Below are 19,009 nucleotides of genomic sequence, written 5' to 3' on the forward strand. Positions count from 1 at the left end.
CTAGGTGTATTCTGCACTTAGAATACATGCATTTTATATACTTACTGTTACAAGCAGTATTTTCAGAGCAGTTTTCCTTTGACTTGAAGTCCTTTTCTTCTGTGATCTCTTGCAGGCAGGTGAACCTCATGTATCATTCTCTTTTTCATTTTAAATGATGGAGCATTTTCCCCATGCTAGATACTGACCTTCTACCTCTTAAGCACCCTCTTTCTCTTCAGTAAAATGAGATTATGTTGAATAGTGACACTCAAGTACCTTTGGCATGAAAAAGTAGAGAAGGCCACGAAATCTCTCTTTAAAGCCATTTCTCCCACAAATCCCACTTCTGGCTTTACTCCTGGTTTCATGACTATCCCCTCCATGCCCACTGCCAGGGCTGTAACCCCATGTTTATAGGCCACTGCCCTACCCCAATCCCCCTCCTCTCTCCTTATCCCTCCCAGCCCGTCCTCGCACCCACCACAGCGAACCCAGAGAGCTGACCCACCTGCAAGCTCTCCTCTTTGCTGCTTTCCTAGTTGACTAAACATTTTCTCCAGTTCTGAAAAGCACTGGCTCAGTTTCTAGCATGCTAGGTAAGATTAAATAATCACCCTCACAGATGTAAAATATCACCATATGATTTATTAAAAAGTCCACAATTTTTACGGAGCTTATGAAAACATGGGGGGGAGGGGTTGTAAGCGTCCAGTGAAACAAGTGTCCTGTTCAGCTTTCTGCAGGTATCGGTCCCCAAATCGAAGGGTACATGAGCATCGCTTCCAGGGCAACACCAGCTGTGAGGGCGCGGAGGCACAGGGCAGGGACTGCCCTATTCCCACCTGCAGCTCTTCAGACCAACTCGGCTGTGCCTTCAAAACTTCTCCAAAACGCTGGGCCTTCCCAAAGCCCGAGCTAACATCCAGCAATGGCATCGCTCTCTAGTCCCACGGGGCCGCAGAGCCCACCAGCAGCAGGGGGATGGGTTTGGACTTCCCGGGGTAACAAAGCTCGTGCAGTGCAGCGTGGGCTGCATCCAGCTGGCACACATACAAGTAAATACCCACAAAATTGTGCAGAACCCCCCGCAGGAAGGCTCTGCTGCTGCTCATCACCTTCTGCCTCTCCTTGGGCAGCAAGAAGCCATTGTCTGTCGAACTTGAGTTATGAACTAAGAAGAGGCAATGAGAAGACACTCTCCAAACAAATTCACACTTCTGTGTAAAGCAGAATTCAGATATATTTAAGGAGAAAATACTTCTCTGTTGTGCTGTTTGGAAGGTAAGTATGATCAGATTTGGCTCTTCATTCAATAATTTCATTCCTCTATCATGCACTTCCCATTTCTTTCCCCTTGAGATTTACTTAATCCTACTTGAGAAAAGAAAACTGCTGATCAAGATGGGAGTTATTTCAGCATCTGTTGCTGAAACGTTACTTCATTTCTCCTGTCCTTTTTACTCTCCAGCACTCAGCAGTTTCCTCCAAGACTCTTAACTTCTCTTGTCTTCTGTTAATTAAAACCCAATTAGGATTGCCTGCTGATAACTGCACACTGGTCTAACAAAGCCTGGCCTGTTGCTGGGTTTATTTTAAGTGTCATATGAATCTGCAACAGCAGGTCTTACTGGAGCATAAACATAGCTCAAACTATTCTCTGCAAGCGTTCTTCTTCTTGCATGTGCTGTGCTAATTTGGCGAAAAGGTCTCTCTAGAAATTGTTTTCTTCAAAAATATTTTAAAAAAAATCCTTATGTTTCACACCTTGCATAAAATTGACAACGTTGATAGCTTTTAAATACCAACAACAGGGGAAGCAAGAAGGAACACAGAGGAAAATCGGTGTAACCACTGTGACCATGCCACTACCTTGCTCCAATACGTCCCGGTGAGGGACGATGAGCCCCCATGGCTAGGGGCATCCAGCTGCTTGGGCAGCTTAGGCAAACTGCACCTCCTAACCCCATCTGAAGATGTCACTGGCTACTTTTTAGCACCTTAGAACAGCTCTAGGAGTCATATGGCTTATTCCTATTCATTGCACAATAATCCTGCAATCTATTCTGCATTAAAAAAATAAGCCTTTCTGTAAATACAGTGTTATTTTTCCTGCTTTGCCTGCAGCCTCCTTTATATCGCTCCATGGAAAGTAAGCATATACCTCAGTGAACCCACTACTGAAATGTTGCCACAGCTACAGAGGTAAGCTAAGCAGCAGCAGTCACAGCACGAGGAGCCACAATACACACAAAAGCACTCCACTGTCATTTGGAAATGATAAGTCCATCTGGCACATTTGTTTTCAGTCATATAAAGAATTCCTCCTCATCATCCTCCGCTCTGTTTGCGGGGCTGGCTCGTGGTGTTTGCAAGTGGAACCCCGAAGCTCTTTGCCTTTCTCTTTCACTCCTTTTGGCTGCAGCAAACAGCAGCTGAGTCCTGTCCTGGCAGGGCACGGCACCACTGGCCCCATCCACAGGTGCTCGCGGCTGGAGGAGGCTGCTCCGCAGGTCCCTGGAAAAGCGGTTCAGCAGGCAGCGGCCGCTCGCAAGGTTCGCCACCGTAAGCCCGGTGTCAACGTTGGTCTCCGCTGCCTGCTGACGAATGCAGCTCTCCTGGAGAGAAGCCTGCAGCTTGCTGCTCGCCTGCCTGCGGAGAGAGGTGGCATCCCACCACGACCGGGTGGCTGGACCGCTGTGAGAAGAGCAGAAGTGCCTGTGGAGGTCACCACTGGCTTGCTCAGGAGTAAGGGCTTCGCTTTGGTCAGATTTTGGTTTACCCTTTGTGGATCTGACCTCCTGGCTTCTCCACCCAGGATTACCCCGCTTCACAGGGAAAGGGGCTGGGACAGAGTCCTGCAGGATTTTTTCATTGCCTGCATTATTATGCTGATGGGAAAACCCAACATTTGCTTCATGGGGCTTGGAGCTGTCTTGAACCTGTTGAAGAAAATTTGGAGAGAACCCCATTAACATACCGTTCTACCTTGATGTCCTGGTTTCAGCTGGGATAGAATTGATTGTCTTCCTAGTAACTGGTACAGTGCTATGTTTTTGAGTTCAATATGAGAAGAATGTTGATAACACTGATGTTTTCAGTTGCTAAATAATGTTTAGTCCAAAGTCAAGGATTTTTCAGGTTCTGATGCCCAGCCAGCAAGAAGGCTGGAGGGGCACAAGAAGTCAGGAGGGGGCACAGCCAGGACAGCTGACCCAAACTGGCCAAAGGGGTATTCCATACCGTGTGACATCATGCCCAGTATATAAACTGGGGGGGAGTGGGGGTGGGGGATCGCCGCTCAGGGACTAACTGGGCATCGATTGGCAGGGGGTGAGCAATTGCACTGTGCATCATTTGTATATTCCAATCCTTTTATTATTACTGTTGTCATTTTATTAGTGTTATCATTATCATTATTAGTTTCTTCTTTTCTGTTCTATTAAACCATTCTTATCTCAACCCACAAGTTTTACTTCTTTTCCTGATTTTCTCCCCCATCCCACTGGGTGGGGGGGGGAGTGAGTGAGCAGCTGTGTGGTGCTTAGCTGCTGGTTGGGGTTAAATCACGACACTTGACCAAGCGATGTTGCTCTCACCCAGCCTCGCTGTGCTGAAATCACCTGCAGTGTGAGTCAGTCAGGGCCCCACTAGAGAACAGCATTGGAGTCTTACAAGCCTGAGCGATGGCAGATGAAACTTAATGTAGATAACGTGATGCACATGGAGAAAAACAATCCCAGCTTCACATACAAAATGCTAGGTTGTAAGCTGACTGTAACCCAGGGGCCTAATTTCTGTGACAGGCAGCACCATGTTAGCATCAGTTCAATGCCTGACAGCAGTCTAGAAAGCAAATGAAATCTTAAGAATTATTCCGAACTAAATGGAGAACATTGTTATGCGTGGTGCAGCTCTGGTCCCAAAGCTGGACCATGGTGCCTGTCCCTCACCTGCAGCTCACAACAGAGTATCATGGAGGTGGAAGTGCTCAGAAATGGACAACAAAGATAATTGCAAGTACAGTAAAGGAACAATCATGCATGCTGGTAATTTTAAGCCTGGGGAAAAAAACCAGTTTGGGAGGGAGAGGATAAAAGGCTAAAACACCATGAGCCACCTGGAGAAACAGATAGGCATTGTTCATTCCCCACCATCTGCAATGCAAGAAGCAGAGGCCATCAAATGAAGCCAGCTGGAGACAGTTTCAATTAAATGAATGTGGCAATAGACCAGGGGAAGTCCCTGCCAAAGTATGTTGTGGATAAAAAAAGTTCACATGGATTCAAGGAGAAACTAGATGAACACTTGGAAAGGAGAGTCACTGCCCGTTACCACAGCTGGCTTCAGAAGACCCTGAAGTTTAACACAGGCAGCTCAGGAGTCTATCAGTGGGGTGTAACACATGCATTTGTCCTCTTGCTGTTCATGCCAAGGCAGCCACCTATGGTCAGACACAGGGCTGTGGGCAGACAGATGTGGCTGAAACCCAGTCTAGACAAAAAACCTGAATCACCATGTAGTAGCTATCAAGCTCTTACACCTCTGTTTGGGATTTTCCTGATGGCAGCATGCACATGCTGTGGTGCTCATGGGCAGCTTTCAGAGAGCCCTCAGCACTAGTGCACACACACGACAGATTTGCTGCAGGTGACCTAAACACAGCACACACAAATAGCTGTGCCTGTCCCCAAACCTTCTTGGTGGCTATAGAACTACCGGAGCTCCTTCACATCTGCAAATCCTGACTGGCTGTTTTTGGAAAGAAACTTGTTCAGGAAGCTCTGGATCAAATGGCATTTCTTTGATGGCTGGGCAACACGTGGACCAACAGTAATCCAGGGAGGAGACACCCATCAGACCAGTGAGGCCAAGGGGACCAGGACCTGCTGAGCGTGTCCCACTTCTTCCCATGGGGCGTGCCGCCCCTGGGGACACCAGCCCAGAGCAAGGCACCTGCCTCACCAATCCTCTGCAAGACTAGAGACACATTTCATGTCTTTATTTACAAAACAGCACACGGAGATGGCCCTACTCTCCTACTTAAGACTCCTACTTGAGTCTTATGGCTAAACTTGTAAAATTTGAGCCACAGGGATCTGCTGTAAACACTCAGAGAAAGGACATGGAATGGAACAGTAATTAGTGAGCAACTTCAGCAAAAAAAGAGAGGATGTGCTTTATTTACTTCTTTATCAAACTAGGTGGCTTGGGTTATCTCTTCCCCAATAAAACCAAGGAAAGAGTTCTTGCAGGCTCAGGGTGGTAGTCTGCAAGCAGACCCTTGGATTTGGTTTGCAATAAGTCAGAGGGGAAAAAATAAATCATTTTCAGGTACTTAGACTAAAGATTTACAGTATGAATTGAAGCATTGTGAAATAAAGTGCTGTGTGCTAGGCTGTCAGCATGCTGTGTGGAGCACGGACACAAGATACACATCCTCAGGTTCAAGTGGACTCCAGCTTCCCTTGCCAGGAGCACAGTGCAGCATGGGTACACCCCCAAAAAAGCTTCCAAATTTCCTGCCAATGAATTCATGTGTGTCTGTCAGCTTAAAGACCTTGTACCTACAGCAGGAAGAACCACAAAGTAATTTAGGAAGGGACCTCTGGAGGTCACCTGCCCAGTCCTCTGCTCCAGGCAGGACCAACTTCAAAGCTACATGAAGATGCTCGGGCCTTGTCCAGTCCAAGTGGGTGGCAAACCAGTTCATAAAGTAATACTGAATGAGAAGTACAAAAAGGCTGCCCTGAGGATTAGTGCTCAGAGTAGCATAAAAATAGGCCAGAGAGAATAATTAACTTGATTTGTAACAAATGAGCTATGGAAGGAAAAAATAAAAACACAGGATGGGCAAATTATTTAAATATCCAAATTAAAAAAAAAAAAAAAATCAGAGGTGGGAAGGGTTGTTACAATAGAAAGAAAGCACTCTGAGCTAAACTGCCCTCCTGCTCACATGTATAATTCCCACTATGTATGATCTTAGCGCAATCTTTTTTTGTTGTTTTTTTTATTTATTTGTATTCATACAACCTCTGGACCACACACTTGAACAGAAAAGGCAGAGATTTCCTATGAAACACTTCTTTGGCACTTTCACCCAACTGCAACTCACTCAAAAGCTCACAAAATCTATCACAGGCTATGTTGTATCAACACTGTACTTATATCTGGTTTTGGATGCTAAATATCTGCTTTCAAAAACATTTATAATGTAATAACTTATCAAAAGAATAGGCTGCTACGATCATTTGATTCAGGCAGGGAAGGAAGGATGTTAAACTAGCCTGCTCAAAAAAGCATTAATACTTTTAATTTCAGGCAAGCAGTAATGATGTTAATGTAACAATATAAAAACATTCCAAGGATCTGTGCTTATATTTATCAACAGCATCACAGCACTGGCAGATACCAATTACTGCATTCACAAATTCAGAAGAAAGCATGAACAAGCAAAATCTTAATTTCCATTTTGAACCAGTCCCCGCTTTCCTTGGAAGAAAAAAACCCAAACCTAAAAAACCTCCTCTCAGAGCACCCCAGACACATACCTGAAGCAGAATTTTATTTCCTTCATAGTCCCGCGTTTGCCACCTGGTGCTACTGACAGGAATACAGGGGTTAGGCAGGAGAGGCACCAGCTGCCCAATCTCTCGCACCTTGAACTGCAAGGCTGATGACTCCTTCGGCTCAGCAGCCACCCCGACGGGCAGCTGCTTCAAGCAGAGCTGCACGGCAATGTTTTGGGTTGCGTACAACACGAAGACACAGAAGTTACTTTTCTGCATAGTCGCTTCTTGCTGTAGGATCATCTCATAGAGTCTCACTGCGTCCTCATAGTTATCAAAACTGCAGTAGAGGGTGACACGCAGGATTTCAGGGCCACAGTGCACCCGCCTGATGCCCCACACAGGCATCTGGTCATCCAGGCTGTAGAAGTCCTGGTGAGCTGGGGCATAAGGGTGGCTTTGCCCATTAGCAATCTGGGCACACTGGTAGCGCCAGGGTGGACGCTGGAATTGCTCATGGACCTGGAAAATCCGTTCTTCTCCCAAGTCCTCATGTAGAAAAAGGAGAACAGATATTCCAGGAAAGCCACAGCTTCTCTTACGATATCTCTCATAGTATTTCAATGGAGTAACTCGCTCGGACACCGTGAAAAGGCGAATGTCTGGGCAGATCCACTCCAAAAGCCGATCCAGAGTTTGCTGCAGAAGCAATAAGTGTCCTGAATTGGCGAGAAGGTGCACAGTCATCAGAAAGTCTGCTCTGTCATCCATTGCAAAGGTTCCTGACAAAAAATAAAACCGGACAAATTGGTGCCTTCCCTCTCCTTCTCCTACTACCAGAGCCTCAGTAACACGAGGGGTGTACTCTAAGACTTCAATCAAATGAATTCAATCCTCTACAGGCTTTGCAATAACCCGATGAAATACGCAGGTACGCACAGTTAATGTGCACAAGGAGGCAGGCAAGGAGTGATGAGGCATTACGTGACCAGTCCCAGGTCACTCACATCAGAGCAGAGCTCAGCTGAAGGCTCATTTTCCAACTCCAAGACTTGAGCTCTGGTCACTGTGTACATGCAACTGATGCGTCCAGAAACACCTGTGTGTCCTACTGCTCCTGTCCTTCGCAACACAGGGCAGCAGAGATGAAGAGCACTGAAACACAACAGCAGTAATTCTCCAAGATGAGGTGATGTTGTAAGCACACTTGCCTGTCAGCAGTGGAAGCAGATGCTCCGGATCCATCCGAGTCCCACCAGTGTGCATCTCAGTGCGATTGCAGCCTTTTGCAAAGGCAATGTGGCACTTGAAAACCTCAGCATGTTTTCTTGTAGTCAGCAGGCTGGTTTTAGCTCATTGTAAAAAGCTCATGATCTTTGCGAGTCACACCCTTCTGGGGTGTACAGATAAGCTATTCTTTAGAAACAAGGAAGGAAAACAGACTAACAAAAGAAAAAAACCCAACATGTGAACACAACCGATAACAATAAGGGCAGATATGAATCAGCCTCAGGAAAGAGGAGCTTTGGGAAAAAACTTTGACTCCTAGTTATGCACTTCACAACACAGGTGGCTTGCTGCCTAGCTGGAAACCAGGTTCTGGGTTATTATACATAGCCCATAAAAGCTGGGTACCAGGCTTCCCCCTTTCAGTGCTCTGTTTGCCTCTTTTCTCTCCCCCTCTCTTTTTTTTTTTTTTTTTTTTTTTAATGCTGAGATACCCATGTAATCAGCACCCTTCAGCAAACTCCAGATTTTTTTCCTTGCTCCTTGGGTTTACATATTGGCACTTAATTTAGCTTATTGTGTAGACTGCAATAGGAATGCTGAATATACACCTCTTTCCAGGCCTCTTCTAGTATCTAGACAATAAATCACACTGTCCCTTCATCTCCTTATTTTTCCAACCCAGGAGCAATACATACAAGTCAAGCCAACTCCCATTTTCTATACAGAACTGCCCCCACTGCAGCCAGTATTTAAATCAGAACTGGGGCCTCCAACGATGCATCCAGCTCCATCTAATTAAGAACAACACATCTCTCTCTGCTGATATACCAATTTCCCTCTCAAACAGCCAAGCACACAAAGCAGTGGTTCACTGTGCACAAATCCCAGCATTAATAAGAGTCTGTTATTCAAAACTCTGAACTAATTTTTTTAATTTTTTTTTTAAATACAACCCTAGCTTTATATTCAGCTGAGCAAAATCTCCAAGGTCTAAAGGCACAAGTAGCAGTGCCTTGGTTTCCTTTACGTAGAAGATCACTCTCACTGGTAGAAATTCACATTCATGCTTTAAAATCGTACTGACACCAATGTGCAATAAAAATAAAAAGGCCGACTAGAAAGTGAGGAAAAAAATTAATTTGTACTGATAGAGACAAACCCATCCGCAACACTTCCAAGCAAGCAACAACAACTGTTGGGAGGAAGACAAAAAAATCCAGCCTTCGGACAATTGCAGGAAGAGAGCGAAGAGAAGAGTGCAAGTACTCAAAACATTAAAACGCTCTAGATGAGGTCTGAACAACACAATTTTACTAAAATATGGAAAAGGAAATGATTCATCAACCCTTTGCTAAAGGCCAGGGGGCAAGCAGTCATCTGCCTTCCTGCAGGTGAGGAAAAGGGGCATTTTGCCTGTACAAGAAAACATGGAAACAAAGAAACAAAGGAAGTTCATCGGGGCTCAGTTTGTAGCTGGGAGCACCAGCTGCATTTCAGGGTCCCTGTTGTGGTGGGAAGCAACGGTGCTGGGCACGGCAGAGATGCCCGGCACGGCCATGGCGGCAGCGTGCCGAAGCAAGGCATCACCCTGCGGTGCTGCCTTAGGGCCAGACAAACGAACACAGACCCGTAAGGGTCAAAGCGGGTAGATATGAGTGAACACAAACACGGGTGGGAGAAGCAATCCTCACCCCATGGGTACAGCTGTGGGACCGCAGGCTGGCGTATGGCCAGCAACGCTGACAGGGGCTGAGCTGGCAGTTGGGTGAAAGTGGCGGCTTTGCGCCCAGCAGCAGCCTGAAACAATGGCATTACTAGGGAAAGGATAGCGAGGGAAATGGAAAACATGGTATGGCAACCTATAAATCCACAGCGCATCTGTACCTTGAATAGTATGTGCTGTTCCAGCTGCCCTTTAAAAAGAGAGATGTGGAGATTTAGGGAGAAAGCAGGAGGAGGAAGACAAGAGTAATGAAAGAAGCCGCTTCAGTGAGGGTAGCAAGCTGATGAGGACCTTCAGCCTGGAGAAGGAACCATGGCAGGATATACTATAGATCTATAAGGTTATGAGTGGCATCAGGAGGGTAAAGGGGCAGCCATAGGTTAAAGTACCCTCCCAAAAAGCAGCAAGGGGACCAACTGCAGCTACCAAAACTCATTTCCGAGCAAGTGAGGAAACACTTCTCCACACACATCGTTAAGCCTGCCACAAGGCAATGTGATAGTAGAAGTTTTTGGGGATTCGGAAGGTGACTGAGCACATGCACGGATGTGGGATTTACCAGACTGCTAGGGGCTGGGTGGCAAGTTCAGGGACATGCCGCAATGCCTCTGAAAACGCAGAGCGTGTGCGTTGGCTCAGCCGCAGAGCTCTTGCTCCACCATGCTCACCCCACCTGCACGCTCGCTCCCTCCCCGGGTGACCACCCCCTTGGGCTGCTACTACACCGCAGTCCCGGTACCTCCCCTCCCTTTCCGCTTCTCCCACAGAGCAGGGCACCCCGCCACTTCTCCACCGGCAAACCGTTCATTCTCATGGGCGTGAAGAGGGAGCGAGTGCTGCTCTCCTTGCACAGTCCCATCAAGCACTACAGGCTCACACGGCTCTCTGTCCCCATCCCCACTCGAATCGCATCAGCCTGGCGGTTTAAAATCCCATGGGGGCAGCAGCGTTGTAGTGAAGAAGATAAAGTACTGGTAACATGAACTCTTGCAAAGCAGCTGTAGAGAGTAAGGGCTGGCAAGCTGGAAGGAGTAGGGGTTTGGAAACGATGCAGACACCACATCTCCCTCCAGCTCCTGCTGTAGCCAGTGGGAGCCAAACTGGTTTCCAGAAGGGCAGGTGCCTCCCACAAAGACTGCTGAAGGTGACCAGCATCTCTCCTGTGCAGAGCTGGGATCTAATGTAGCTGCCACCTATTTCAAGTGTCACCAGGTTTTACAACGGCCAAGAAACTGAGCCTACACACAAAAAGGGCCAAATCACGAACCCTGCCACCATGCCGTGTTTCCTCTGTGAGCAGTGCGCTTGCTGGGGTGGGACGGAGAAGCAGTCTCAGCTGTGAGCTCTAGCTGATAGAGCTGCCTGGAGAACAGTTTTAGGCCTGGTTCTCGGACCCATAAGCCCTCCAGCAGCTCCAGGTCAGGGGTCCCCACCACTCCCACCACAAGGAGCATGGGATGAACTGAACATCAGCCTTGCCTGAACCCCTCCTTCAGAGAGCAGCCCCACCACCCACGCTGGCTAAGCACCATCCAGTAAAGGAGTGCTCTGCTCCTCTTCCACTTTGCTTTGACATCTAAATGTCCATGGGGAAGGGCTCAAATCCAGGCTCCTCAACCTTGGGCAAGGGTATTCTCATGCCCTCACTTTGTCCCCAATCTATTGCTCCCCTAAACCTTGGGGTAAAGCCAGGATGCCGTGACCCTTGCTGCTGCAGCCTGGTGAGTTTTGACCTCCTCACCCACTGCTTTTCTCAGAGGCACCAAGAAGGTCTCAGGTAGGAAAGGGATGACTGCCATCAGAACAAAGTGCTGCATTTTGGTGGATCTTGTAAGAAAAGGAAAGTGCTGGTTTCGCTCCGATCCCCCAATGTAATGAATCCTTGCCTTCCCCTTTGCTCCCCTTTCCCCCAGCTTTCCAGTCCAGCTGCCAAACGGAAAAGCACATTATTCATACTGACCTACTGAACACTCCAAGAAAGATTTCTCTAAGAGATTAGAAAAATAGCAGTTCAATCTTATGTGAAAAGTCACTCTGCTGAGGGGAGGGGGGAAAAAAATTCTGATATGGTACTCAAAAAATATGTTGGAGCTGCATTCCCACATGCTAGCGGCTAGCAACACAGCAGAACGTATAGCAGAACGACTGCTGGGGTAGTCCAGCTTCGTGTAAGAGCAGGTCAGATACGAATATTTGTATCTACCACCAATATATACACTAGTAAGCCCTGCATAAAATAAAGTCCAAAGGTAAACAACTAACAAACACTTTATTGTGTGAAGCCTCAGAGACTACTCTCTGCTACGTGTTTAAAATCTTGTGGAGGAAAGGCACAGCAAAATAATTAAAAAGTCTTTGTCATAATGAATTCTTAAGATGTGCCTAGTCCTCTGTGGTACTCAGAGCCCTTCACTCTAGCTGACACCAACAAGACTGATGATGCATCACAGGATTTAATAAGTTTATAGTAACATCTGTAAGGAAGTTACTTTTTAAGGATTTAGGCTTTGTATGGTAGCACATAATTAACTTAAGAGAGACTGGCTGTGAATTACCTAATCATCTCAGGAGCAGGCCTCATAAAATACCTGCAATGTCTTGGGCTTACTAACTGTTAAAAGACCTTTTTTTGTTTTACGCCAAATTCAAGCGCTGCCTATAACAAGGACAAAAATCCTAAATTAACCTGCTAGATGACAATTATCTGCAGCATAGACAGTACTGAGACAAAAAAAATCAGGATTAAGGTCTTACTTGGAAACTATAGGCTTTTCAAAGAGTTCGTCTCTTGCTCCAAACCTTGTGACTCCAATTCATCATCACTTCAGAGAAAAGTAAAACCCCAATGACCAAAAGAGCAAAAAACCATCTAGCCTACTGCATTTTTTTAAGTAGACTTCTCTCCCAAACAGTTCTTGTTTCTTCTTTTTAACCAGCTAACAAAGAGTAGGAATCCAGCGAGGGTCTGTCAGCAGACACAGAAAATACAGAGAGCTCCACTGCACACTGCAAATCAGGATCCAAGGGCACACACGCACAAAAGAAAAGGAAAATAATTAAAAAACCCCAACCAATCAACCAATCAAAAAAACCCCCCAAAACAGTTATAAAGAGGAGAGGGACAGGGCAGCTTGCTGCAGGCTGCAGCCTGTCTTACCTCGCAGAGCTACCAGGAGGGCTGACCCTCGGCCGCTGCTGGGAGTCGCAGCTCCGACCTGGCAGCAGCATCAGCGCAGCGGGCTGCAACTCCTCCCATTGACGGGACCCAGCGACTTGAGACTCCTGCTGTGAGAAACACTATGCTAGGAGATGCACCGACAAGATAGAGTTTCAAGACTCACGGGAGATAAAATGCAAACTAAAATGAGAGAGGTTCCTCCGGACACTCAGCTGCAGCGGTTGGGGGAACAGGCATCCTCGCAGCACTACAGCACACACCATCAGAGGGACAGCTAGGATCAAACCACATCTTCCCTGTGCGCTTAGTGACTATATTTACAAAAGTAAAGCAAATAAGTTATCCTCAAGCAACATGGACTTTGGCGCAAATGCAAGGCTGGGAGAACAGCGCTGAGACACAGAGACGAGGGAGATCACTGGCAACGGACCAAACCACGACCCTGCCAAAGCCCACGTTAAAACTGCCATAGTCTTTGAGGCAATCAAGCTTTTACCATTGGTACCTGAACAATCTCTCAGGAAAAGAAGAGCCTAGACTGAGGACTGAGTTTCCAAATACACGCCGACTTCAACAGGATCTTGGAAACCTCACATTAAACCAGACTTACTGCAGTGATGCGAACTAGGCTGTATCACAGCTGCCAACCCCAAACAAGTTGCGGTTCTGCTTAAGCCAAGGCAAAGGCAATGGGGAGAGAGAGGATGCTGTGGCAGCCTGCAACAGTGTTGGGCGAGAGCCAGCGCGCTGATAGCACGGAGTGTGCAGCAACGCCGCCCTCCCTCCAGCCCCTCTTCTGCGCTCGGTGGGGTGCACGAGATCCAGCCGCAAGACAAGGGTCAGGGAGAGGAACAAAGAACCTCTGTGTACCTGAAGCCTGAGTCAGCTTTCCCACTCCTGATGCCCTAAGACGCCCGAGACACATGTGGTTATATAGATGCCTTTGACATATGCTGGCTTCCCTCCAGTTAGACCGCTGATGGCCCCTCCAGTTAGACCGCTGATGGCCACTACAGCCACACGCAAGGGAAATCTCAAAGAAAGCATGAACAGCAGAAGGCCAGCTCTAGTCATTCAGACGGTTCAAATTCAAGCAATTTGAACACAGGGAAAAGTAGAAAGCCTTCCAAATAAGCGCATGTAACCAAAAATGCACAAGTTTCTTTGCAGAAACTCCTACACGGTTCAGGCCTCGGTGCCAGCAGCCAGGTTGCCATACTGACTGCTAGTAGCAGCGTGCCTTCGCTTGCAGCAATGGGCACACGCTGCACCCCCCAAAAAGCCGTGAAATATGCTTTTGCCATTTATAGCTTCCTATTAGTAACAAATACGTCCTACAAAGGCACTGCCTGTCCTTGCCTGGCTACCAGCATCCCACAACAGCCACAAACACAAAGTTTGTAAGATTTGCATTTATACAACCTGATTGAGGCAGCTTTTACATTCAGCTCCAACCAAATCTGGGCTATGTGTGTGTACTGGGTTTGTATGGCAAGGTTTTGGTAGCAGGGGGTTACAGGGGTGGCTTCTGTGAGAAGCTGCTGGAAGCTTCCCCTGTGTCTGACAGAGCCCATACCAGCCGGCTCTAAGACGGACCCACTGCTGGCCAAGGCCGAGCCAATCAGTGATAGTGGTAGCACCTCTGGGATAACAGATTTAAGAAGGGAAAAAGTTGCAGGGCACACAGAAACTGCAGCTGGAGAGAGGAGTGAGAACATGTGAGAGAAACAACCCTGCAGACCCCAAGGTCATGAAGAAGCAGGGGGAGGAGATGCTCCAGGCGCCGGAGCAGAGATTCCCCTGCAGCCCGTGGGGAAGACCATGGTGAGGCAGGCTGTCCCCCTGCAGCCCAGGGAGGTCCACGGTGGAGCAGATATCCACCTGCAGCCCATGGAGGACCCCATGCCAGAGCAGGGGGGTGCCCGAAGGAGGCTGTGACCCCGTGGGAACCCTGCGCTGGAGCAGGCTCCTGGCAGGACCTGCGGATCTGTGGAGAGAGGAGCCCATGTTGGAGCAGGTTTTCTGGCAGGACTTGTGACCCCGTGGGGGACCCACAGTGGAGCAGTGTGCTCCTGAAGGACTGCACGCTGTGGAAGGGACCCATGCTGCAGCAGTTTGTGAAGAACTGCAGCCCGTGGGAAGGGCCCACGTTGGAGAAGTTCGTGGAGGACTGTCTCCCGTGGGAGGGACCCCACGCTGGAGCAAGGGAAGAGCATGAGGAGTCCTCCCCCCGAGGGGGATGAAGCAGCAGAAAATAACATGGGATGAACTGGCCGTAAACCCCATTCCCCGTCCCCCCTGTGGCACTGCAGGAGTAGGTAGAGAATCCGGGAGTGAAGTTGTGCCCAGGAAGAAGGGAGGGGTGGAGGGAAGGTGTTCTGAGATTTGGTGTTATTCCTCATTACCCTACTCTGGTTGATTGGTAATAAATTAAGTTAATTTTCCCCAAGCTGAGTCTGTTTTGCCCATGATGGTAATTGGTGAGTGATCTCTCCCTGTCCTTATCTCGACCCACGAGCCCTTTGTTATATTTTCTCTCCCCTGTCCAGCTGAGGGGGGGGGGGAGCAGGGGGGACTGATAGAGTGGCTTTGGTGGGCACCTGGCCTCCAGCCAGGGTCAACCCGCCACAGTGTCCTCAGCAGGTTATGGGGCACTTGCAGACAGATTCTTCCTCAGTTTTCAGTTTGCTTAAAATATTTAAAACCCCCCCCAAACTCCAAAGCACTCCATACACACAAACCAAGATCCATGAAACATAATGAGCTAATAGGAGGTTTTATCAGAAACTAGTATTAGAAAACAAAGTCAAGTCTGTTGACTTGTCTACACAGGGCCAAAATCTAGCAGTGACCCAAGATGGTATCTTTGAGAGCCCTCTGCCCACATCCCCAGCATCAACCCCACTCCTACCCAGGTCAGTGTGGCATGAGGAGGGAGTCAGCTTGCCTACATATGAATTGCAGTGCCTAGCTTCAGGGACTCATTTCTGAAAGATTCAGCCTAGCAGTTTTTATATAAATTACACTTCAATTAAAAACGTTCCAGAAATAGAAAACAGGCACATCTAAACAAAACTGAGACTTGCAGCACCTAGTGAAGTGTTTATTTAATCAGCTTACATTTAGCTTTGTTGCAGACAACTCAAGGCAAAATTCTTGGAAGGCCAGCAGCAGACGCCGAGAGAAACTGCACCCTACTGAGTGTTAATAAGAGCAAGTCACCAGGAGATGGTGAGCTCGCCAATAAGTCCAAGCTCCAGCTTAAGGAACAAGTCAGACCTACACGGTGTGAAGGCGTCTAATTACCCCCTTTCCTGAGGACAGCCCTCCTGAGATACAGAATAATACACCCCAAATTCTAATTAAAAAAACCAGTCTTGGCCTGGATCCCACATTATGTTGGAATTGCAGATTTGCATAATAAAGTTGATAAAAAATGCTGTGACAGACAAGCTGCAGGAGATTATTAGCCTCATCTTTAACAGAATTTCAAAAGAAGCGATATCCAAACATCAAACAAGCATTAGCAGAAGTGGCTCTCACGGTCTAAGAAACTCAGCATTGCTGGGATTTGGCGCATGTTCTAGCAAACTTTGCAAAGAAAAAGCTGCACGTGAACTCAAAGACCATAGTAAGGCACTATCAGGCTCTAATGTAGCTTCACTTCGAGGACTTCAGGACTTCCCTTCCCATTGTGAATTCTTCCTCCCAAGAACAGGACTACTAAGGGCTATTCATAAACAGTGAATGGAAGTTGCACCTACCAGTGTATCCCCCTTCCCTCCCAGCTTCTCCTCAGGCAAACAGGAGCACATGGCTCCCAGACCATCATCTCTCCAGAAAATTTCCTTGTCTTGTCCACACCTAATCCAGGTCAGCAGTTCCATGAGTCGGGGAGGTTAAACAGGCCCGTCTCTCCTAAACATCAATATGCCTTCTTGCTTTAGGATAAATAGCTGCTGAGAGCAGGCAGACTATGTCGGGCTGTTTGGAGACCCAGGCAGATATTGCTGTGTTAGTTACAGTCACACCACATGTTCAAGATTTTCTTTGCAGGCAAAAACTGTGAAAACAAGCGTCAATGTTGTGTTTGGTATGACAAGACTGAAGGACCAGAAGTACCTGTGTGAACCTTATAGCCTTAGTGTGGAATGAGGCAGAAATATTTTGCTGCAGAACCATAGTTTGTGTGTGTACTTCCCTAAAACAGCCAGACTGTCCTTGAAAAACTTGGCTTTGTTTCAAAGGTCATAAAAACAAAGAAATTCATGTTAGATGTAAATATAGTGATAAGCTCCTTAAAGCAAAAACCAATGCTGTGGCTTTCCATGTACAGGATAAATACAATGTGATCACAACTGAGGCTCCAGGTACTAACCTAATGAGAATAATAACTAACTAAGATTAAAAACAAGAGGGTAAAAAACCCACCAGACTAAAGACGATCCTAACAGCCCACCTGGAGAGAAAGCATAATTGTCCTCACGTAGTAAGACACAACTACACTGGATTTTGAGAGCACAGTTTTTACTGCAGCTAAAGTGTAGAAGATGCCAAAGATGCTCGAAGTGCAGAAGCACAGTGATTTGAGAACCTGGAGCGTATCTCCTACCTTTTGGAATAGTATTTTCACTCTTTTCTGTCTATTATTCACCAATTTCTAGCTAAAACCTCATTCTTCTGTTGCTCTTCATTTTGTGATGCCATTATTACCTGAGCAGACTGAGCATAAAATATTATTCCATGTTGATATTATTCTGTATCACAACACATGGACCAAACCGAGTCAAGTGCAGAGCAGTGCAGTTTCAGACATTACTCCCTCACGTAGGTTCCAGCTCAGAAAAGACTAACAGTAGGCTTAATTTGAATCAAGACTTCCTAGAACTAGAGTTTATACTCACTTTGTGAAATCTGCTTCCCTGGAGGTATGCAATTCCCAGCTTCACCCAAGAGAGCAATGAGTAGCAATTCCCTCAAGGGAACCAGCAACCAAGATCTCTTCGCCAAGCACCCAGCACTACATCATGCAGCCTGGGACTTGGGATGAATTCCTATAGATTTCAGCAGGCATTTTTCCCAGATAAGGCTACGAGACACAAATCAAACCACAGCAATGGTGCTGGTCAACATGCTGTTACTATAGCACTATGAACCTTTAGTGTTGTGCAGTGTCAGCAGGAGGCAAGCGCCCATAGTGAATGTGCATATAACAGGGTTCTTAGAAAAGCTCAGTGTTAAAGAAACCAGCGGGTACCTTTGTTCTCAGCACCTTTGTTTCATGTATTAGTGCTGCCTCTGCCCTTCACACAGCACCCAGTGAATATCACAAGGGCACCGAGCAGTTGCTTACTGCTGCCTGATGAACCTGTGGAACAAACCGCAGGGTCAGTGTGATTCTGCCTAATGGCAGTGCTTAATGTTAAGAGCCTCTATAAACTGCAAAATCATAGTTCATTATTAAAACACATCACTCAAAGAACATGAAACATGCACAGGAGACACCGTGTGTTTCCAAAAAGCTCGGGAAATACTCCTTTTGGGAGGGCTAAACCCCTCCCTGATTGCCATAATACATGTTTCCTTTTGAAGGCAGTAACTAGTGAGCCCAAGTGCTGTCCTATCAGAGAACTGCAGATCAACTGCTGGTACAACAAAGCTCAAGACACCGGGGTTTCAGCCCAGACAGGGTTTCTTTGTATTTTTCTATTCATGTCCTTAACACCCGCTCCAAGTTCATGATGCACAAGACTCGCAGTACGTGCTACATCTCATAGGTTACCCCAACTCCGTAACACTTATCCGGAGAGGAGGTCACACTAGATGGAAGGGAAGATAAATAATAAGCATAACGAATATATTTATCGCTGCCAACTAATCCGTACACTTTCTGTGGCCTTTGGATGTCTTGGGAGTTTTTTCAGCTTGTAAGAAACATGCAGGAAATAAAATCTGGCATTGTAACTTAAAAAGATGTCCCCTGACTAGATTGAAAACTCACGATTTTCAGATTCAATTTACAGACCTAACGCTATTTTGTTTCATCACCTGACGTTGCGTGCGTGACTCGTTTGCCTCGTCCTTGAGCATGTCACGCTAAACGGGAAGAGAAGCTGCTTTTCTTGCCCCCGTCCACGCTGTTCCAAAACACGGTCTTCAAAGTTTCGAGACGGCAACTGTACAGGCAGCTCGGAGCAGACGTTGCTGGATGTTTAACCGAGCTTTACTGAGGGCAAGGAGAGGAAAAGGAAGGGAAGAAGGAAAGCTCATGGAAGAGCCTGTGCAAGGGCAAGCAGAGCAGCCGGCACCCGAGCGCCGGGCAGGCAGTGCCGCTCCCCCCGTCGCGGGCCGCTCCCCGCCCGCCCCGTTCCCCCACGGCCGGTGGAC

General features: G+C 47.3%; 1 protein-coding gene across 1 annotated transcript; it reads right to left on the reverse strand.

Annotated features, from left to right (window-relative positions):
* Window positions 1-1,435: 1,435 nt before the first annotated feature.
* On the reverse strand, window positions 1,436-7,791 carry FAM124B (family with sequence similarity 124B). The gene is made up of 2 exons (XM_010568284.1): window positions 6,534-7,791; window positions 1,436-2,921 (listed from the first exon to the last, which is right to left on the reverse strand). The coding sequence occupies exons 1-2, from the start codon at window positions 7,260-7,262 to the stop codon at window positions 2,289-2,291; spliced, it is 1,362 nt and encodes a 453-aa protein (XP_010566586.1). The 5' UTR covers window positions 7,263-7,791; the 3' UTR covers window positions 1,436-2,288.
* Between the last annotated feature and the right edge of the window lie 11,218 nt (window positions 7,792-19,009).

The sequence above is a fragment of the Haliaeetus leucocephalus genome, unplaced genomic scaffold, assembly GCF_000737465.1.
Source record: "Haliaeetus leucocephalus isolate CR32 unplaced genomic scaffold, Haliaeetus_leucocephalus-4.0 Scaffold240, whole genome shotgun sequence".
Classification (NCBI taxonomy): domain Eukaryota; kingdom Metazoa; phylum Chordata; class Aves; order Accipitriformes; family Accipitridae; genus Haliaeetus; species Haliaeetus leucocephalus.